General features: G+C 46.9%; 1 protein-coding gene across 3 annotated transcripts in view; it reads right to left on the bottom strand.

The window, feature by feature from the left end:
- Window positions 1–2,838: 2,838 nt before the first annotated feature.
- KIAA0930 (KIAA0930 ortholog) overlaps window positions 2,839–19,100 on the bottom strand; it is a 50,360-nt gene continuing 34,098 nt past the window's right edge. For 2 of the 3 annotated variants that reach the window (XM_075442749.1, XM_075442759.1), the window contains exons 6-10: window positions 18,834–18,974; window positions 16,310–16,504; window positions 14,101–14,272; window positions 11,409–11,564; window positions 2,839–7,657 (exon numbers count right to left, since the gene is read on the bottom strand). In XM_075442749.1, coding sequence (XP_075298864.1) covers window positions 7,617–7,657; window positions 11,409–11,564; window positions 14,101–14,272; window positions 16,310–16,504; window positions 18,834–18,974 — 705 coding nt within the window. In that variant the 3' untranslated portion in view covers window positions 2,839–7,616. The remainder of the gene's footprint in view (window positions 7,658–11,408; window positions 11,565–14,100; window positions 14,273–16,309; window positions 16,505–18,833; window positions 18,975–19,100) is intronic. The other variant, XM_075442768.1, reaches the window with a different exon arrangement.

The following is a 19,100-nucleotide window of genomic DNA, read 5'->3' as shown; positions in this document are numbered from 1 at the left end:
TCGACATCCCCTCGTCGTCACCCCCACGACTGCAGTAACTGGAAAAACCAAGAGCCCGTGGTGCAGTTTTAAGGATGCAGTCGCTCTCGGTAGCCGATTTCCTACCTAAACTGGCCAGTACTTTCTCAAAAGCAAAACAAAAAAACCCCCAAAACCAACTTCATGCACTTGGGATGCGGGCATTATCCTACATTTTGGACATCTCTTCCTTCCTTCTTAAAAAGACAGCCAGCGGTGTTTGTGGAGTCTCACAGAATCCCAGCATGGCAGGGGTTGGAAGGGACCTCTGTGGGTCCCCCAGCCCAACCCCCTGCCCAAGCAGGGTCACCCAGAGCAGGCTGCACAGCACCGCGTCCAGGCGGGGCTGGAATATCTCCAGAGAAGGAGACTCCACAGCCTCCCTGGGCAGCCTGGGCCAGGGCTCCTTCACCCTCAGAGGGAAGAAGTTCTTCCTCGGGTTCAGCTGGAGCTTCCTCTGCTTCAGTTTGTGCCCATTGCCCCTTGTCCTGTCGCTGGGCACCACTGAAAAGAGTCTGGCCCCGTCCTCCTGACCCCCACCCTGCAGATATTTAGAGGCATTTCTGAGGTCCCCTCGCAGCCTTCTCTTCTGCTTTCGGCAGCCCTAAAGAAAAGAAAGCAGAGTAGCATTTCGCAAGAGCAGAAACCAGCTTACTGGTTTCAGGCTGGGACAACTGAGGACATCTAATGCTTAACATCTTGCTGATCACCAAAGATTTTACCACTTGCACAACAGGAAGGGGCAAAAGTAACGGTGCAGAAGACAGCAAGTGCTGACACGCGACGCGACATCTGAAGCGGTGAAGGATTTCAGAGCGTGGTAAACCACCTGCTTTGGTAAAATACTTGCTTCATGGAAAGGTCGTAAGACCGACAACTAAGGTTCAGGTGGAACAGAGCAACAAACTTCTCTGGACGTTCAGCAGATGACGAGAGGATTACAAACCTCTGCACCCCTGCCCAAGATCCGGCACGTGACCGCAGGAGCGCCCGTAACGGAGATCCAGGAGGAGCAGCACAGCAGGACCAAAGGCTGCCCGGGGGCAGTGGAGAGGCAGAAGAAGAATGTACCTTGTTTGAAGTAGTCACTGATCTACTCACCCAAGTTTCTGTTCAGGTAGTGTACAGCTCATTTTTTTTTAAGGAATCATGCTTGTTTAGAAATTATTTGCATCTGAACATCCTGAATAAGTATTATAATAAATATTCATAATCATCAGTTTCATCGGTATGACTAATGAGGAGCATGATAATCTTTACTGAGAGGTAGCACAGAAGTAGATCATGTCTGGAAGTCTGTAGAGGTTTCAAAGACACTCACAGAACTTGCCAGCTCAAGGCAGTACCACTGAGGGAAAAGTCACTTTGGTTTCCTACCTTATATCACATATTATATATGTGCTGCCACCCAGCGAGACCTGGACAGGCCGGAGAGTTGGGCAGAGAGGAACCTGATGAGGTTGAACAAGGGCAAGGGCAGCGTCCTGCACCTGGGGAGGAACAACCCCAGGCACCAGTACAGACTGGGGCTGAGCTGCTGGAGAGCAGCTCTGCACAGAGGGACCTGGATTGTCCTGGTGGATGACAGGGTGACCATGAGCCAGCAGTGTGCCCTGGCTGCCAAGAAGGCCGATGGGATCCTGGGGTGCATGAGGAGGAGTGTGGGCAGCAGGACGAGGGAGGTTCTCCTTCCCCTCTACTCTGCCCTGGTGAGGCCTCATCTGGAGCACTGCATCCAGTTCTGGGCTCCCCAGTTCAAGAAAGATGAGGAGCTACTGGAGAGAGTCCTGCAGAGGGCTGCGAGGATGAAGAGGGGACTGGAGCATCTCCCCTACGAGGAGAGGTTGAGGGAACTGGGCTTGTTCAGCCTGGAGAAGAGAAGGCTGAGAGGGGACCTCAGAAATGCCTATAAATATCTGCAGGGTGGGTGTCAGGAGGACGGGGCCAGACTCTTTCCAGTGGTGCCCAGTGACAGGACAAGGGGCAACGGGCACAAACTGAAGCAGAGGAAGTTCCAGCTGAACATGAGGAAGAACTTCTTCCCTCTGAGGGTGATGGAGCCCTGGCCCAGGCTGCCCAGGGAGGTTGTGGAGTCTCCTTCTCTCGAGATATTCCAGACCCGCCTGGACAAGGTCCTGTGCAGCCTGCTGTAGGTGACCCTGCTTCAGCAGGAGGGTTGGACTAGATGACCCACAGAGGTCCCTTCCAACCCCAAACATTCTATGATTCTGTGATTCTGTGATCACAGACGACACAATACCATGCAAAATTTTTTGTCTAAATTATGGCCAGTGGTAGCTTTGGAGCCCCACCTGAAGAGGTGGGCACTTGGGGCGTTCTTCATACCTGCAAATGGGAATTCTGTGGACTGCAATTCCAGGCAAAACTTGCAGGTGGTTTCTCCACCTGTAAAAAGCAAATTCCTAACACTGAAAACAGTAGATCATGTACCAAAGGTAATAAATTTGGCAGTTTATGAAGGGTTTCCTCACCTTTACAACGAAGTCAGAAACGACCACTGCGAACAATCGCCTGCGCTGACCTTCTCCCTGCGTGCTGGGCAGGTTAACCACGGAGGCACTGACCTCATCCAGAATTCTCGCTGCGAAGGAAACCTGCATAACTCCTGGGCGGGCGGGGTGAACAGAGCAGCAGCCGCTCTGCTTCTGCTCTACACCACGGCAAGAGGTTCCTTTGCCTCTGTCCATCTGGCAACGCTCGCCACGAGCGCCCGGAGCGTCGTTCTGCCACCGGCACAGAACACGTTCAACAACCACCACCAGGCACAGCAGAGAGAAAACACTACTAACAAAACTGATGGTCGTGTCAGAGGTCTGTTTATTGGCTGCAGGGTCCAACGCTTTCTCCACTGCTGCTACACGCAAAGTCAGCTCCATTTTGGGTGCACAGAGGTTCTCCTGGCTCTCTGTTCAGAGGGCTCAGTACAGCGCCAGCGTAACTTCCAACCCATCACCTTTTAGTCAACACTGAGGATCAATAAGGTAAAAAAAAATCTAACCATGCAACACATCCGATAAAATTCGGCTGAGAATATTTATATATTTACACAGAGAACATTCAGCATTGTAACCCGCTTGCAGCCTTGTGTGATTCTGACCGAGCATCCAAACAGCTACATTCTGGTGTAAAATACTCATTCGTTTAAGGTTTGACATAACAGCTGTTTATTTCACAATGCCTTTAACTGGATTCTACCGCACCTATTTTTGACACACAATTTGGACACACCAGCTCCACACACTTCCAGTCACAAAACTAGGTAAGGCATTTGCAGGCACCTGACTGCTGTGACCACAAGAAATCCCTTTTCCAGAGCTTTCCGCCATGACCTTTGAGACCACCAGAGCCTTTCAAACACAAAGGGCGAGTCTGTAGGAGACTGCTGGTTCTTCCAAGAACTCTAAACTTCTCATTTCTTGCTGCTACACACAACATAGATAGAATTTAAGACTACTTTGTTCATTTCCTAAATAAAAATTTGTTCTTAAACCCCACTGGATAACAACAGGGCTTAGGCACTTCTGAAGATTTTATCTTATATCTACCTTTAATAAGGGGAAGCTTCAGACTACAAAATACAGGACAAGCAATCATCGGGAAAGGGAAAAAATAATGGAAGAAGCAGGTCAATAGTCTAAAAGTGTAGACTATTTATGTGGACTCCACATCCACACAGAGCTTCAGCGACCAGACGGGATTCTGTACATGAGGGTCTGCTGGAAGAAGTCTGTCTGCAGAGCCAAGGACTTCACTGTCTCAAAACTTGGAGTAAGAACATACTTTGGGAAAACCACTTTACTGCAAAAAGTTACCTGTGCAAACAACTCTCTCTTCTGGAAAGCACACCAGGCCCAGAAATGGAAAACTGAGTTACAGCAAACCAGAGCCCAACGTGCTCAAGCACTGTCAACAACGAAGACCAGGAGAATAAAAGGAGAAGGAACATGAACCCACACAAGCGGGATTAGCCGAGATGGCTGAAAGATTTGTGGCATTTCTAAAAATGGCTTCTTCTTTCAAAAGGAGACTTGGAACTCACCCTGTGCTGGCTAGCAATAAAATGACACAATTTCACATATGTGGTGGTCTCCAAGGCAAAGCACTAATCTGTTAATACAAAATAATTAAGAGCTTTCTTTAAAATACAAAGACCTTTTACTTGTTAAATTGACAGCAGTGACAAACCTGTTCAGGGTGAAAAGATTCCCACCCTTGCACTTGGCATCCATCAACATACACCATCTGGAGAGGTTTTGAGCGGTGAGCCTCCATCTCCAGAGGGAGCGAACGGGCAGGAGGATGGAAGAAGTTACCTGGGCAATGAGGTATGGTGGAAGTCTGGAAATACATAAAGCTGTTCTGCAGAGCTTTCCAAATCTGTTCCCAAACATCAAGAGGACGAATGAAAACTGCTGTGCTCCGACACTTGGGACATGGACAGCCACGCGGCCCTCGCGGCACGCAGGATGTGCCGGCTCACTCCTCAGCCGTTATTTAACTGGCCAACAGGGGCTCCAAATGGTTTACTGCTTACTGTTTAGAATTAAAAACCCCTCCAAATTAAAAGGGTGAGAGGCTCCTGTTCACATTCCCTTTTCTTTTTTTGGTATAGTGCAGTAGCACGCGCTAAGGGCCCAGCTGTGCCGTCGTGACCCAGGCAAAACTTTCATTACGTCCCCTGTCCGTCTGTCTATAGGAGGGAAATAAATCATGATTATCAGGGTTTGTTTTAAAGCAGAACAAAATGCAGAATTTGTTTTCCCCTACTTGAGAACAGGAAGCGGGAGCCAGGAGCTCTACGTAAGAAATCTAAGTCTGTTGTTTAGAGGAGGAATAACTGGGAATCTGGCACATCTTGTTTCCAAGAAGCACTACTGAATAGTAGACTTTCTGACCCCTATTTTCCATGGATGTCCATCTAGGCATACCTGTAGCCCTTTTATACTAAAAAAGGTAAGTCTTCAATGTATCTGTGGCATATCCACTAGCAAGATACAAGAAATAAATTGACTTTTTTTAGGACGTTTACATTGCAGCCCTTCAAAAACCAGACATCGAAATGCACTCACGTACGTGTAGCAAATCAGACCAAACTCCTACGTAACACAGGTGGGATCTGAACTGTACCTCCTGTAACGCTGCCTTTACACTAATGCACTAGTTTAGAATCATTCTTCATCTGCTCTGAAGTCTCAGACAGCAAGATTTGCTCAGTCCTTCAGATCACATGAAATTAAGCTACCTAAAGGTAATACACGATACCAAGAAAGCATTAAGAATTACTGTCGACTGAGAAGCATTCGGGCACCTACCACCTGGGTTCCAATCCGGACGCATTTCCTTTGCACAAGGGTTATTCCTCTGGCTGTTTGACTGAAAGGTATCAATTATCATTAGCAGTACAGATATTAACTCTCCCTTCCAACCCCAATGAGTATTTAAAGGCAAATCGAGCACGGATTTGCCCAGCCCAGCAGTAGGAAAGTGCAGAATAAGGAGCATCTTCAGAGCAGGGCTGGTCTCCTGGCTGAAGAGCCGTTTAGTTCTTGGCAGGGGTTACTTGCACCAAGCGACTCCGGGCACCCTACCTAGGGACCCCAGGGAAGCACCCAGGCTGCCCAGCACGTTCCTTCAGAGGACACTTCAGCTGCTGACTTACAACTCTGCCTCTCCCCGGGCTGGGGAAAAAAGCCCCTCGGCACCCAAGTCACACGCCTCGGGTCGGACTGGGCGAACACCCTCACACACGCGTGGCCTCCCGTGGCCTGGGGTTCACAGGCTGCAACGTGAAAAGCGGCCGTGCTGGTCATGACAAAGCACAGGGTGTTCTAACGCCGTCGCAACACGTCTGAGGCGAACTGAAAGCTGCTCGGCCATCCCTGTCCTGCACTCGTGCTGCCAGCATCAGAAGTGCCATCGCTGCATGAAGGTGGCTGCTTCCAGGCCCAAGCCCAACTCAGAACAGACCTCCTCACCATGCTGGGTTCACCATGCTGGGCTGAACGATAACGTCAGGCTACCTTTCTGCTGAAGTGGAGCTATTCCCATGGAACCTGGCCTGAGAAAAAACAGCACAAAGTCCTGTTTGAGAGGTGAGGTCATCAGATGCTACTGAGAGACTACCAACAACTCTGGGAAAGGCTGGGTGTGAGGGAGGCAAGGGTCCAGGCTCAGACCACACGCCACTTGGCAGCTGTGGCAACAGTATTATAAAGTTTAGATGCTCAGAGTCTGAAAAGTGACAAAAATGGCATCTTTGCTCTCCCTCCGTGCGTGTGCTGGAGTCTCACACGCTCCCAAGCAACACGTTACCCCACCCACTGCTCTGCCAGTTATGCAGTCATAAAAAAACTGAAATATTGACTGGCTCCCATGTCCAAGCAGTGAGCCAGGCTGCAGCAGTCTCTGCATTCGATCATTCCGCTGTCAGACGTCAAGGACAGCAGGGTTTTGCTATTTAGAGAAAGCTGCGTTTTACCTGTAAACAGAAGGCTTTTTTCCTGAGAGCCCCTGCCACAATTTTCAGGCCTCTAACCATGCCACTTTTCGTCACTTTTCAGAGCAGAATGACATTTCAATCTTTTTGTCTTTCAAGAAAACTCTCCGTGCCTTGGCGTGTAACAGTCCAGTGCAACGCCACCAGCAGAACCCGGGCAAGCGGCCATCAGTCAGCTCTCAGGCCCTACACGCTGTGCAGTCCAGTGCACGCAGGAGGATGTTGGTTATTGATAAGGTTTTTAGGTCTTGGAGGCCAATTACGGCCTCCTGTTTTCCCACTTTCGACTCGAACCTGTCCCAGCCAGCGAACAGGGAGAGACAAGCAGCATCAGTGCTGAAGACAAACCTCGGCTTTACTACGGCAGCTCGTTTCAGCCTTCTTTTCAGGCTCATTTTCTTAGCCGGTTCTTGAGGATGAAAATGTTGCTGTTCTTTGGTAGATACGGAAATCTGTCGGAGTTCGCCTGTCCTAACACTGACACATGAACACAAGGGCACACGCTCAGCCTTTTAAGCTCTGACCTGACTCTCTGCACGTACCAAAATGTATCTTCGGAGCATCCTTTTCCTTTTCCTCCCTCAGCAGGAAAGTATCCTCCCATCTCTTCAATCCCCACACGCACACACGCACTCACACACTGAGCCAAGCTGGCGAGGAGAGCGCACAGGCTGGAGTCCGTGGAACAACGTTCGTCGTTATGAAATTCTCAGGTCGCTTCTCTCAAAGAATATAAAGTTTAACACACTGTGTACATACTGTTGGGTTCTCAGTTACAAAGTGAACAGGGTAACAAACTGTCTCGTGAAGCGTGGACTCGTTTTAAACGCAGCCCCTTCTCGTTGGATCTCGCTGAAAGCCCCCTTCCCGTCAGAAGCGCTCCGGCGATGTACTGACAGCGGGCACCAGGTCTGCGGCAGCGGAGGGAGGAAGAAAGAGGCACTTTGATCGGCTGGTATTCTTGGGCTTCCCTTTTTCCTGCAGAGGTTTATGTTCCTGGCACTAGATGGTAGTGTGAGCACAGAAAGCCGCTGCGGTGAGGCACTTGGCAACCAGGCTCCAAGGCAGCGCCCGCTCTCTGCTATGTCATCAGGATTGGTTTCTGCCGCGCTTCCAGGATGTCTGGGCAAGGGAGAGAAGCAGAGAGATACAGCAAACTCAGGAGGGCTCCTGAAAGCCACGACAGTACTGGAAAGCGTGAAGCAGCCGAGGTGAAGCTGTGGCCTGCAGGCAGCGCAGTCCCCCCGCCACGCCGCGACAGGAATTCAAAACACAACGAGCGCGTGACTTCGCCTGGTAACTAAGTCCAATTTAATTCCTCCCCAAACGCATCCTGGCTGAGGGATGGTAAGCCAAGACCACGAGCCAGCAGTGTGCCCTGGCTGCCAAGAAAGCCAATGGAATCCTGGGGTGCATCAAGAAGAGTGTGGCCAGCAGGGTGAGGGAGGTTCTCCTTCCCCTCTACACTGCCCTGGTGAGGCCTCATCTGGAGTACTGTGTCCAGTTCTGGGCTCCCCAGTTCAAGAAAGATGAGGAGCTACTGGAGAGAGTCCAGTGGAGGGCTACAAGGATGAGGAGGGGACTGGAGCATCTCTGCTACGAGGAGAGGCTGAGGGAGCTGGGCTTGTTCAGCCTGGAGAAGAGAAGGCTGCGAGGGCACCTTAGAAATGCAGGGTGGGGGTCAGGAGGACGGGGCCAGACTCTGTCCAGTGGTGCCCAGCGACAGGACAAGGGGCAATGGGCACAAACTGAAGCAGAGGAAGCTCCAGCTGAACCCGAGGAAGAACTTCTTCCCTCTGAGGGTGACGGAGCCCTGGCCCAGGCTGCCCAGGGAGGCTGTGGAGTCTCCTTCTCTGGAGATATTCCAGACCCACCTGGACGCGGTGCTGTGCCCCCTGCTCTGGGTGACCCTGCCTGGGCAGGGGGTTGGGCTGGGGGACCCACAGAGGTCCCTTCCAACCCCCAACATTCTGTGATTCTGTGTCATTTCTAGTGGGACACAGCAACACGTGTCAGACACAGAGTGGCTTAATCTTCCAGAGAAACAAGAGGAAGCGCTGCAGAAGATGCCAAGGGTTTCCCTTTTCTCGAAGGGAAAAACGCACCATCCCCAAGATCCTTGAAAAGGCTTTTGGCTCTGCAGATGTGGGCACAAACACTTCAAATGTTTCATCCATTCTACAGCTCAAAGCCTGTATTTCTGCACTCAAAGAGCTGACAGAAAACCCACTCCTTATGCTGGCTCCTCAACTCCGTATCGTCCGAGTGTGACAGAATATGAACTTCTGAAATGTCTGTCCTAATCACGGGCATCTTTCCAAACGTGGACAGTAAACCCAGTGTGCTGGCACAGCAGTATCTGGAAACTGGGCTGCTATGGCCTTTCCAAGGCTACACAGAGCATAAGGAACATGTGAAAGGGGAGCACAGGCTTAACGAAGAGGCTGATCACACACGGCTGCACACGGAGGACGACTGGAGCGCAAACTGACCCACAGCTCCCGAGGGCTCCAGCCACGCCTGGAAAGAATGAAACGCCCAGGAGTGAGCTCAGGGAAGGGCCACTAAGATGATCGAGGGCTGAAGCACCTGACATACGAGGAGAGGATGAAAGAACTGGGATTATCTAGCACGGAGAGAAGGCTCCGAGTGAAGGAAGTCTGATCAGTATGTGCAAACTCCAGACATTTTGAAATGTACTTTGATGACTGTCACTAGGATTTTAATCTCTTAGTACAGGCTTCCTAAACTACCCAAGGGAGATGAGCATCTTTCCCACTGCACCCTGCCCCACGTGAAATGCTCCCACTTGCTGGAAAGCTGCCACTGGCACAAGTGCATTAATCAGAAAAAGGCAATGGAAATGGGCTGCATCCGATGTGCCAGAATAAAGCAGATGTGTGGTGAAAAAACGCAGATTAAAATTCTGCCTTACAGCCCAGACACTTCATGCTCTCTTTCTATGCATCTCAGTACAACACCAACTCCTGCAACTGTATGTTTAACAAATGAAGTCTCAGAAAGGATGTTCAAGCTCAAAGCAAATATTTGAGCACGGAGGCATTTATGCCACCCACTGGAGCGAATACTAAACGCCAGCAGGAACAACACGCTTTCTGCGAACGCCAAAATGCCTGTGGTGAGAGTGAGCTTGAGAGCTCCAGCTAACTAGCTGTAACATTATCAACACAATTATCATAAGGAATAATTACGTATTTTGCTGAAACATTGTTCAAAATCAACCCTTAATTACAGAGGATCAGTGTTTTCTTCTAAACTGAAATCAATCCCTACATACAGTGAAATGGCAAATGTAGAAACATCTCTTCACTAAGTATAATTTCCACCTCTACTGCATCAGATACGATGTCCTTCTCTGTAAAGTAAGAGCCAGTCTGCTTCTGGAACAGGCTCTGAGATCTCAGCCTGCAAACGAGAAGCCTGCAGCTATTATTATTACAGTAGCATCATACAATTGATGACATTAATAGACACACTATCTTTTAATCTCTTTCAGCAGCAGATTAACCTGTTTAACAACAGATTTCCCAACTCCTTTCCTCTTAGCTACCTTTGAGAAGAAGTCTGGAAATAGCCACTGTGTAATAGATAGGTTTTGTTTTCAGGGGCGTTCTCTTTTTAGACCCACACGAGAAAGAGCAGGCACTGATCAAGAGCCCACAATCGAAACAAACCTGTTCAGAAGTCACCACATCTGCTGGATGGCAAAAGAAGGAAAAAGATGAAGCTCTTCGAGGAAGTAACATTTATAAGGATCTTCCAAGGTTAGGGCCAGGATTGTACATTGCTTTGGGATCACAACTTTATTCTGGTCTAGATTTTGGAGTTGAGCAATAGTTTTGCCTAAGATACTCCTGTGCAGCTGGATCAAACTTTCCTTCTGCCCACGACAGTCCATGAGAAGGCATTTCAGGGCTTCACTTCGGAAGAAGCAAGAGAATGGACAGCAACGCTAGCAATGTCTATATGAAAGAAACTGCCACTGCATTTAGACAGAGGAGAGAGTCCTTAACCACTGCTGCTTGCTGTTTTCAGACTTACCAAGAGTCCCACGGGCACCCTCATACTGCAAGCTGTATCCCTGCAAGGCCAGCACGCTTGCTGATGGATAGAGTTCAAACAGACCAGTTGTTTTCTCTAGTCCACCTATCTTTGCAGGTAGACAAGAGTTATCTGGATGAAAATCAACACTTCAGTACTGCCTGCAGATTGTAAAACCCAATTTATTATGGTCTCCTAGCCCAGCTGATCAAATGCAGAGTTGGCTGTCATCAATGCAGTAATTGGCCTAGCCAGACCAACAACGTGGGGAACTCTGATCATTCATGGCAGACGACACAAACATCATCACGCCTAGTTAAAGGCGCCGGACACCTGACTTGTATGGGCATCTGATCAGTCCTGGCAACTTACATGGAAACAAAATCCAAGAGTCAAAACTAGCCAAGGAGGTCACTGCAAACCAAGAGTTGCCTTTCTGTAACCCCTCGGTCCCTCTCTGCTACAACTACTGCTGCCAGTGAATGGGCTCACAGTGAGTTGCCTCGCACTCGTGAGATGGATGAAGTCTGAATTCCAGTATTAAAGCAACTAGTGTTCCTCTGCAAGTTTGTTAGAACAATCTACCAACTTGTTTGAATTGTCCCCAAGCTAAACTGACCCAAAGCCAGAGAACAGCTTGACACCATTCCGCTTGCTCACACTGATTTGCTGCTACAGCACTTCCCTTGCAGAGAAAACACTTGTTCCTCTACCTTAACAGCAAAATCCCACCACACAGAAGGCTGTCTTGGAATCAAAGGACTCTCTGTTTATGCTCTATGTTTATGTGTTTATACACATTAAAACTCACCTGTTAAAATTCGATGCAATGGCAAAGTGATGTAAGTTAAGTGTGCATAGAGTAGAAAGTTTTCATCTGTTCTGTTCAGCTTCAGCCATGAGCCCACTAGAGACCGTCCTGTCCCAGACAAGGACCGTGACCTCAGGTTTGTCGCATTGTGCAGATCTGTAAAGGTACAAGACAGCAAGCTGAAAGTGATTGTATGTTCTGCATTTTATTGGAAGATTCAACGAAAGCTTCTGAAAGACAAAAAAAGAAAAGCCTACTATTCACTGTCTAGAGAGAAATCACATGTAGCTCACTATTACTACTGGTTTTTTTTTTACTCAGATCTTGCCCAGCACAGTATTCACCACTTACATTGAAGCTAATGAATTCTACCAGCAGTAAAACATTATCCACTAACAGACCAGCCCGGAGAGGGAATGAAGCCTTTGCTGCCACACTGCACAAGCAGAATCCTAATCCAGCCGTCCCTCATATACAAAGTAATACAATATCTCTACAATTAAGTAGTTATTCATGCAGAAATTCACAAGTGTAACAGAAGAAAAATTGTATCTTACAAAGAAAATTGGTATCTACAAGATGGGGAGAGTCAGTGTTAATAAGCCAGTTTAGTGCAGATTTCCATGCACCCCCTAAGCCAAACCTGGGACCCTCCAGCAGTGCCCATGCTCCCATAACCAGTTTAGAGGTCCACAAATAACTTTCAAAACCAAAGGGTACTGAATCCACTGTAGGCTAGCAAAGGAAAAATTCGTAGTGGCAGCTACTCTAGCAACATGCGTAAGGATGTGAGAGGAAGGGAAAAAGAAAATAATCTGAATCTTGTTTCCCCTCCTTCCCTGTAGATGTCTACAGCCAGCAGTCTATTCCCCCTCCCCATGCATTACCACTACGCCAGGAGCACTGTGGTGATCAGGGCAGAAGGACCTGACTCTGGTAGTTGGAGTGAGTACAATTCTTCTGCCGTGTCCTGCTTGCACACAGCAAAAGCAAGTGAAGTGGGCCTCCACGGGCTGCTCCTGTCGCCAGCAGGTCTGGCTGCACGGGGGACAGGTCTGCAGCAGCACTGGCCAGACCAAGGAGACTGCTGAACTTCAGACAAGCAAGTTTTCCACCAACCACGAGGCCAAGATGCCCCAGAATATGTCTGCTTCTACAAAATCCCATCACCAGGTGAACTGCAGTCAGCCTTCCCACCCTGAAACGAGAATTTCACCACTGCAGCTCCTGAGAAAACACTGGTAGGACAGTCAGGTTTCTGAAGTTTGTAAAGAAGTCTCATTTTAGTTACTTCTTGTAGAAATCTCACCTTAGAATAAATTAAACTTCCTAGAATAAGCTGTTAAAATATTCCTCTATTTAATTTCAGGACCAGGAACAAGAAGGTCAAAACATTCATAACTAAGTGAAACTACACTTCTTGGTATTTTATATGCACGCTATAAAATGTCTGGGAAACCTGGAATTTGTTTCTTCCTGTAAATATATTAGAAGGAAAAGAAAATTAAAATCATAAGAACGTTCATCATTATGATTACGTACGCTAGGATCAGACCCTGCACACCAACACTGAGCAGACACCACCACCACCTCTCAGCTGTTGGATAAATGCCTCGAACTCCGCTCTGTCCTGTGCAGCCTCCAGGAGAAAGATGTCAGAAGCCGGACTCCACCTGGGAAAGCTGCCCTTCCCCCCCCACTGCACAGTAATTGACCCCAGCCCTACCCTTTGTCTAGCAAAACACGCTAAAAACACATCTCATTTGAAACAACAGACATTTTGACTAGGAAAAATAAGGAAAAAGAGATGAGGAAAGGTTTCTATTGACGGAATCTTGAATTAGTTACAACCAGTTTAAGTTGCACAGAATTGGAATTCAACATTACCCCTTAAGCTCATTTTTTAACGTGCCATTCTTTATTAGCTGAGCTGGTCCAGGACCGCTGATGGCCAACACCTTTGCCACCACAAACTAAACTTGCGATGTAGAAATTACCTTTGTGTTTATCTCTTTGCATGCCAGGAGATAGTTAATATTTTAGTTTTTCTATTGAATTGTTCTTAAACATACGAAAAGCAGTTTGGACTTCAACATTTGTGAGTTTCCCACCTAATAAATCTGATTGGATTTATACACTATATTCTGAATCAGACTCCATTTTTTATCTGGTCGGTTGTTTCCTACTAGAATTCAAAGCAAGAGTTCCACAAGGTGTTAAAACTTACATATAACAAATTAATTAGATTTTCGTTTTAGAGAGTTCAGAACTGATCCCAAGCCAGCTGAAGTAAATGCCTTTTCACCAACTCCAACCAACGCTGGATCAAATCAGGGAATTCAGACAACCTGTCCACGGGAGCATGCTCTACCCCACTATATTTTGAGATCTGGAAGAGTGTCACCTGAGAATGTGGATCTGGGAAAGGGGGAGCATCTCTCCTGCTCAAGTTTCTCTCAAATGGATCTATATAAAAGGAGGAGGTAAGTTTTAAACATATGCACGAATTGTTGGTCTCCAGCCTTCAAAAAGATGCTCAGCCTGTCAGAAACCTCATTTTCAGAGTGGCACTCCACTAGACTTTCTGTGGAGCTAGGTTTTTCACACTGCAAACCTTTTGGAAGATCCGGCATCGGGATCCCTTTCCACAGCTCTGTGCCCTCTCCAGACAAGTCTGTTTAGCTGATCTTACTTCTCTCACCTCCGCCATCATCATCTCTGAAGAACTCCTCACTGTCATTTGCTGAGTGGGATTTTTTCATCTCAGTAATTCGATTTCGTGGCACTTTTCTCTTGAGGGATGGGGAGAAAAAGGATGGGCGATTGTTGCGTTCTGGGGTTGGCGGGGTGCTGAAAGAAGTGACCTGAAAGGGAAACAGAAGAAACACTAGAGAAAGTTTTGTTTAAAAAGTTCTGTGCTTCCAGTAAGAAATAATCAGTCTCAAACATGTGCCATGATGCAGTCACATGTGCAAAAGCCAGAATCATGACTGGTGTCTAGCTGTAAGGTTTATCAGAGTGGCCAGAGGATGTCAACTGAACAGTCGTCTCAGCTTGCAGATGCTCATCAAGATGAAAATATTTTGATATATCATCATCCTCAACTGTAAGCTGAATAATGAAAAAACTTTTTCCTCTGCTGATCACTTCCAATAAAGATTTATAGTCGTAAAGGAACAAAATTAATAATTTAGGCACCAAGCATGTCAGGGTCAGAAGGCAACGACTCAGCCCAAGATGCTGACACAAAAGCAAAGCCAACGTACAATTACATGTATATCATATTTCAATACAGAAGGGTGAAAAACAAGCTGAGATGCCCCTGATTATTTGGTTAGTCTAAGTGATGACAAACACAAGGATATAATTGTCTGTGGTGAAACACAGGTTAGGGACGAAACTCTAGAGACACCCTTCCTTCAGAACAGCAGCTGCTCTTCAGAAAACTGCAATTCTAGTCAATCGTACCTATTTCAGAAAGAACTGAAATGCAGTCTTGTGTGCTGTTTTTGCCAGTAATATTTTAATAGTTTCACTTCAAATGAAAAAAATAGGGATAACTACTTTGCAAATGGAGGTGAGTAACTTTATCTCATCCTTTCTTCTTCACACAACTAATTTAATAACGCCATAACTCTCCCTGAGATGACACCTGATATTGCTCCTATCTGTCCATACAAATAAGGAGGGAGGTGACACGCGAGTGAGGATGACAGCCAAGTCAGGCTGGTGTTGCACTGCAGGAACACTCTCTGGTCCCTCTGTTGTTAATGTTAAAAAAAAAAAAAAAGCAGCATTCTACCACCCAACTGATCCCCTCTTTAGTGCATTTGATCTCTAATTTGTGCTTGTCTCTGTTTTTAATTCTGTAGCCATTTCACATCACACCTGGAGGGAAAACCAGAAGCAGACAAATCACCATTAAAACCATTAGCAAAAAGCAACGATAATACATCATCAAATCTATTTTGACACTTTCCATTTGACAGTGGAACGCCTGGAGCCAAAAGGTCAGGAAGTCCCTCCAGTCCTGATTTCTACAGGCTCTACCTCTACGGTAGAGAGCAAGCACATCCACTTAACGAGCTCTGTGCTGGCAGCTCATTTTGCCTTTTAGGAAGCCAGCAACAAATATCACACAGCTTGCAAGGAGACATTTAGAAGCAGTCCTGCAGACCTTTTAACTACACGGGCTAGCTACGTTACACAGGAAACCAGACTAGAATCCACCAGGATCTGCCCAGGTCAGGACATACCTGTGCAGGTATTCTGAATGCATGTTGCCTAATCCCCATTAACTAGGTAAAATACCTTAATGGAAAACAAGGTTCAGGACTGAATAAGGTCCAAATCAGCATCTATGGACTGATTCTACCGGTATTTTACTGCACTTGCATTAACACTAAGCATATGTGTAAATATGGTATTGCATCTAGACCCATAATCATTGCTTTAATATTCTACAGGCTTCACGCTGGCAGCATTCATGAGTGGCAAAATCTCCTAACAGTACCATTTCCTGCAACATTTAGCAAGCAACCTACATCATATACAAATTTCTTGTTTCTAGGTAAATCCCATCTTGTACAGAAACGGAATCTATTGATTTTCACAGCAAACAGGCAGAGTCATCACTGCCCCTTGCATCAACATCGCTGCTGTTTCAACAAAACACTCCTCCAGAAGTATGAATCATCCAGTCATCTCTGTAGTCAGGATTTGCTCAAGGGAAACTGTGCTAAAAATCCATCTGCATATATTGAGTATGTTCAAAATATACACAGAAAAACCTGCGTTCAGAATCTTGATGTGAGTTAATCCCAACTTCAGTCCATCTACCGGCTGTGGAAGAAAACATGTTCATGCTTAACCTTACGTCAATATTTCTCTTGGCTACTTACTCTCTCATGCACTGGGGATTCTGGATTCGAATCTTCTTCTGTCCCATACGGTGAAGTGTCACCAGTAGAAACTCTACTCACTGCCATCTCCGCATGGCCTTTACCTTGTGGCCCTTTCATTCGGACAAACTCCATGTTGTTGTATTTATAAAAGCCAAAAGACATTCTTTGAGCCATCTTAGCTGCAACGCTCACCTACAACGCATCAAGACAGGAGAGAAAACCATGTACTATCACGTCCATGTTTCAAAAAATAACTTTCTCTGAAAGCGGTTATCTAAGAACAAGTCGAAAACGTGGTGGAGAAAGATAATTATCTTGATTCTTAAGAAGCATTTTAAGCCACAGTCTGATCTCCAAAAGGCAAGCAATATTACAGATACGAAAACAGAGGCTCAGAGAAGAATCAACTCCTCCAGCTACCCAAAGGCAGAGCTGCCCAATGGCACGCTGAGATAAAACAAAAGGTTTTTATCTAGACCCACACAACGTGGCACACCAGAGCACAAGCAGGCACGTGCACAACTCAGGACAGTCCGTGCAAGGACACTCGTTTGAGTCCAAAAAGCAACAGACACACAGATGGGACGTTTCAAACCAGCGAAGCGCACCGCACGACTCTGACGCTACCTTCTGGCAGGTCAGTTTGGACATTAGGGCTACGAGGATGAGGAGGGGACTGGAACATCTCCCCTACGAGGAGAGGCTGAGGGAGCTGGGCTTGTTCAGCCTGGAGAAGAGAAGGCTGAGAGGGGACCTAATATATACTTACAAATATCTGCAGGGTGGGTGTCAGGAGGATGGGGCCAGACTCTTTCCAGTGGTGCCCAGTGACAGGACAAGGGGCAACGGGCACAAACTGAGGCACAGGAAGTTCCGTCTGATCATGAGGTAGAACTTCTTCCCTCTGAGGGTGCCGGAGCCCTGGCCCAGGCTGCCCAGGGAGGCTGTGGAGTCTCCTTCTCTGGAGATATTCCAGACCCGCCTGGACAAGGTCCTGTGCAGCCTGCTGTAGGTGACCCTGCTTCGGCAGGGGGGTTGGACTGGGTGACCCACAGAGGTCCCTTCCAGCCCCTACTATTCTGTGATTCTGTGATCTGCGTGTCCACACTGCCGAGGCCAGAGCATAAAGAACCAGTTCCCACGCACCACCAACCCGCATCGCGCTGCTCACCACAACACCCTGACAGCTTTTGCACCCTCTCAACAGACTGCAGGGCTCATTTTCCAGCTAACACAACTGAACTGAAAACTGAACTGAAAAAAGGAACAAACCAACATGAAAACAGTCAAGGTTTTGCCACGGGAAATAAGTAGGACTTCTCCATAAGTTTAAGTGGTTTATCACAACTTTCAGCAGTTTATTGCCTGAAAGGGCCAAGATGCTCATCACGTAACACAACTTATATTGTACTAAGAATTAATACTGACACAACTGAAATCAAGTAATCTTCAGAAGCACAGAGCAATTGCTTCTGTTCTGTTAAAAGAATGGTCAAATTTCAAGTTTTGCATTTGGCCATAATTGAGTATGTGAAGACCTAACAATTTTATTTCATCTAACAAGACAATGTAAAGTAGCTGCATTGTCAAACAGGACATTCTGAGGCTATGAGGTGACTTTACCACATCAAATCTTGTCTTTCCACTGCAGGGCTTTCTTCTTCTGTTGCCTTTAGTGATTCTGCATGCCCATGTATTTTAATAACCCACCTGCTGATTGCGTGAGGCCATAAGATGAAGGTGGGACAGAGAAACTATTTCAGTTTCATGCTCTCTCAAAAAACTGCTAGAAGAGTACAACTACTCACATTTAAAACAGGGAGAAGGGAAATTCTTCAGGACCTTTTCTGACAAGGGTAGGAACAAAACGAAATGAAGTTTACAGTCACAGCATATATTGTGGAGATTTTATGTTTGTTTATTAAAATCTCTCAAGACTGTCTTCACAACAAACTGAGAAGTTTATTGGTTCTTGCACTCTCTTGACTTCAGCACTAAATATGGAATTTGAAGCGGAAAGTGCTGGCTTCTCATGTTTCTGTAGGAAAGCAAAGAATGCTCTTTCTGTGGCAGCGAAACTACAGTGGTCTTTTGAAAACAGCCACGAGTACAAAACACATTAAAGGAAAACCACATTTTACATATAGCAAGGCAGTTATCACAGTTTAAGATCTCCCTGCCAAACATGCCTTCTCTAAAGTACCCAGCAATACCCATAACCTTTCAAGAAAACAAAGGGGCTCCCAGAACTCTGTTACTCAGATCCACTGCTGCGTCACGCTCTTGAATGCTTATCAACTCCACTCCTTTCAGCAAACACCAGAGTTACACATCCTGATCTGAATACTCTCAGCTGTCTGAGCCAAAAACACTAGCTTTCAGGTAACTTTCCAAGCCAAAAAAGACAAGACTACAACGCAGATGATCTAACACGACAAAAAGGTAACAGCCTCAGCAGCAAAGAACAACCGTGGTCAGAGTATCACCGCTGCAAAGGATGTGTCTTTCAGAAGCACCTTACCCTGTTGTCATAGACCTTCTTGAGTGCTTCATAGCGGATGGACCCCTGAAAAATCACCCCTTGGAAGGTGTTGCTTTTGTCACTGGCCACCAGCTCCACACAGACCATTTCTCCTTCTCCCACAGTCATGTCACTGAAAACCTGCCAAAGATGCAAGATGAAACGCTTCAAGGCAAACTGCAGCTGTTAAAGTCCAAATACAGTCAGATTCCCATGGTTCTCCTTAGGCACAAGGCAGCTTCAATGTAAACAGCAGAAAGCAAGGGA

Source organism: Opisthocomus hoazin, chromosome 1 (assembly GCF_030867145.1).
Source record: "Opisthocomus hoazin isolate bOpiHoa1 chromosome 1, bOpiHoa1.hap1, whole genome shotgun sequence".
Lineage (NCBI taxonomy): Eukaryota > Metazoa > Chordata > Aves > Opisthocomiformes > Opisthocomidae > Opisthocomus > Opisthocomus hoazin.
The sequence above is the reverse complement of the archived record's forward strand: the minus strand, read 5'-3'. Positions and strand labels throughout refer to the sequence as shown.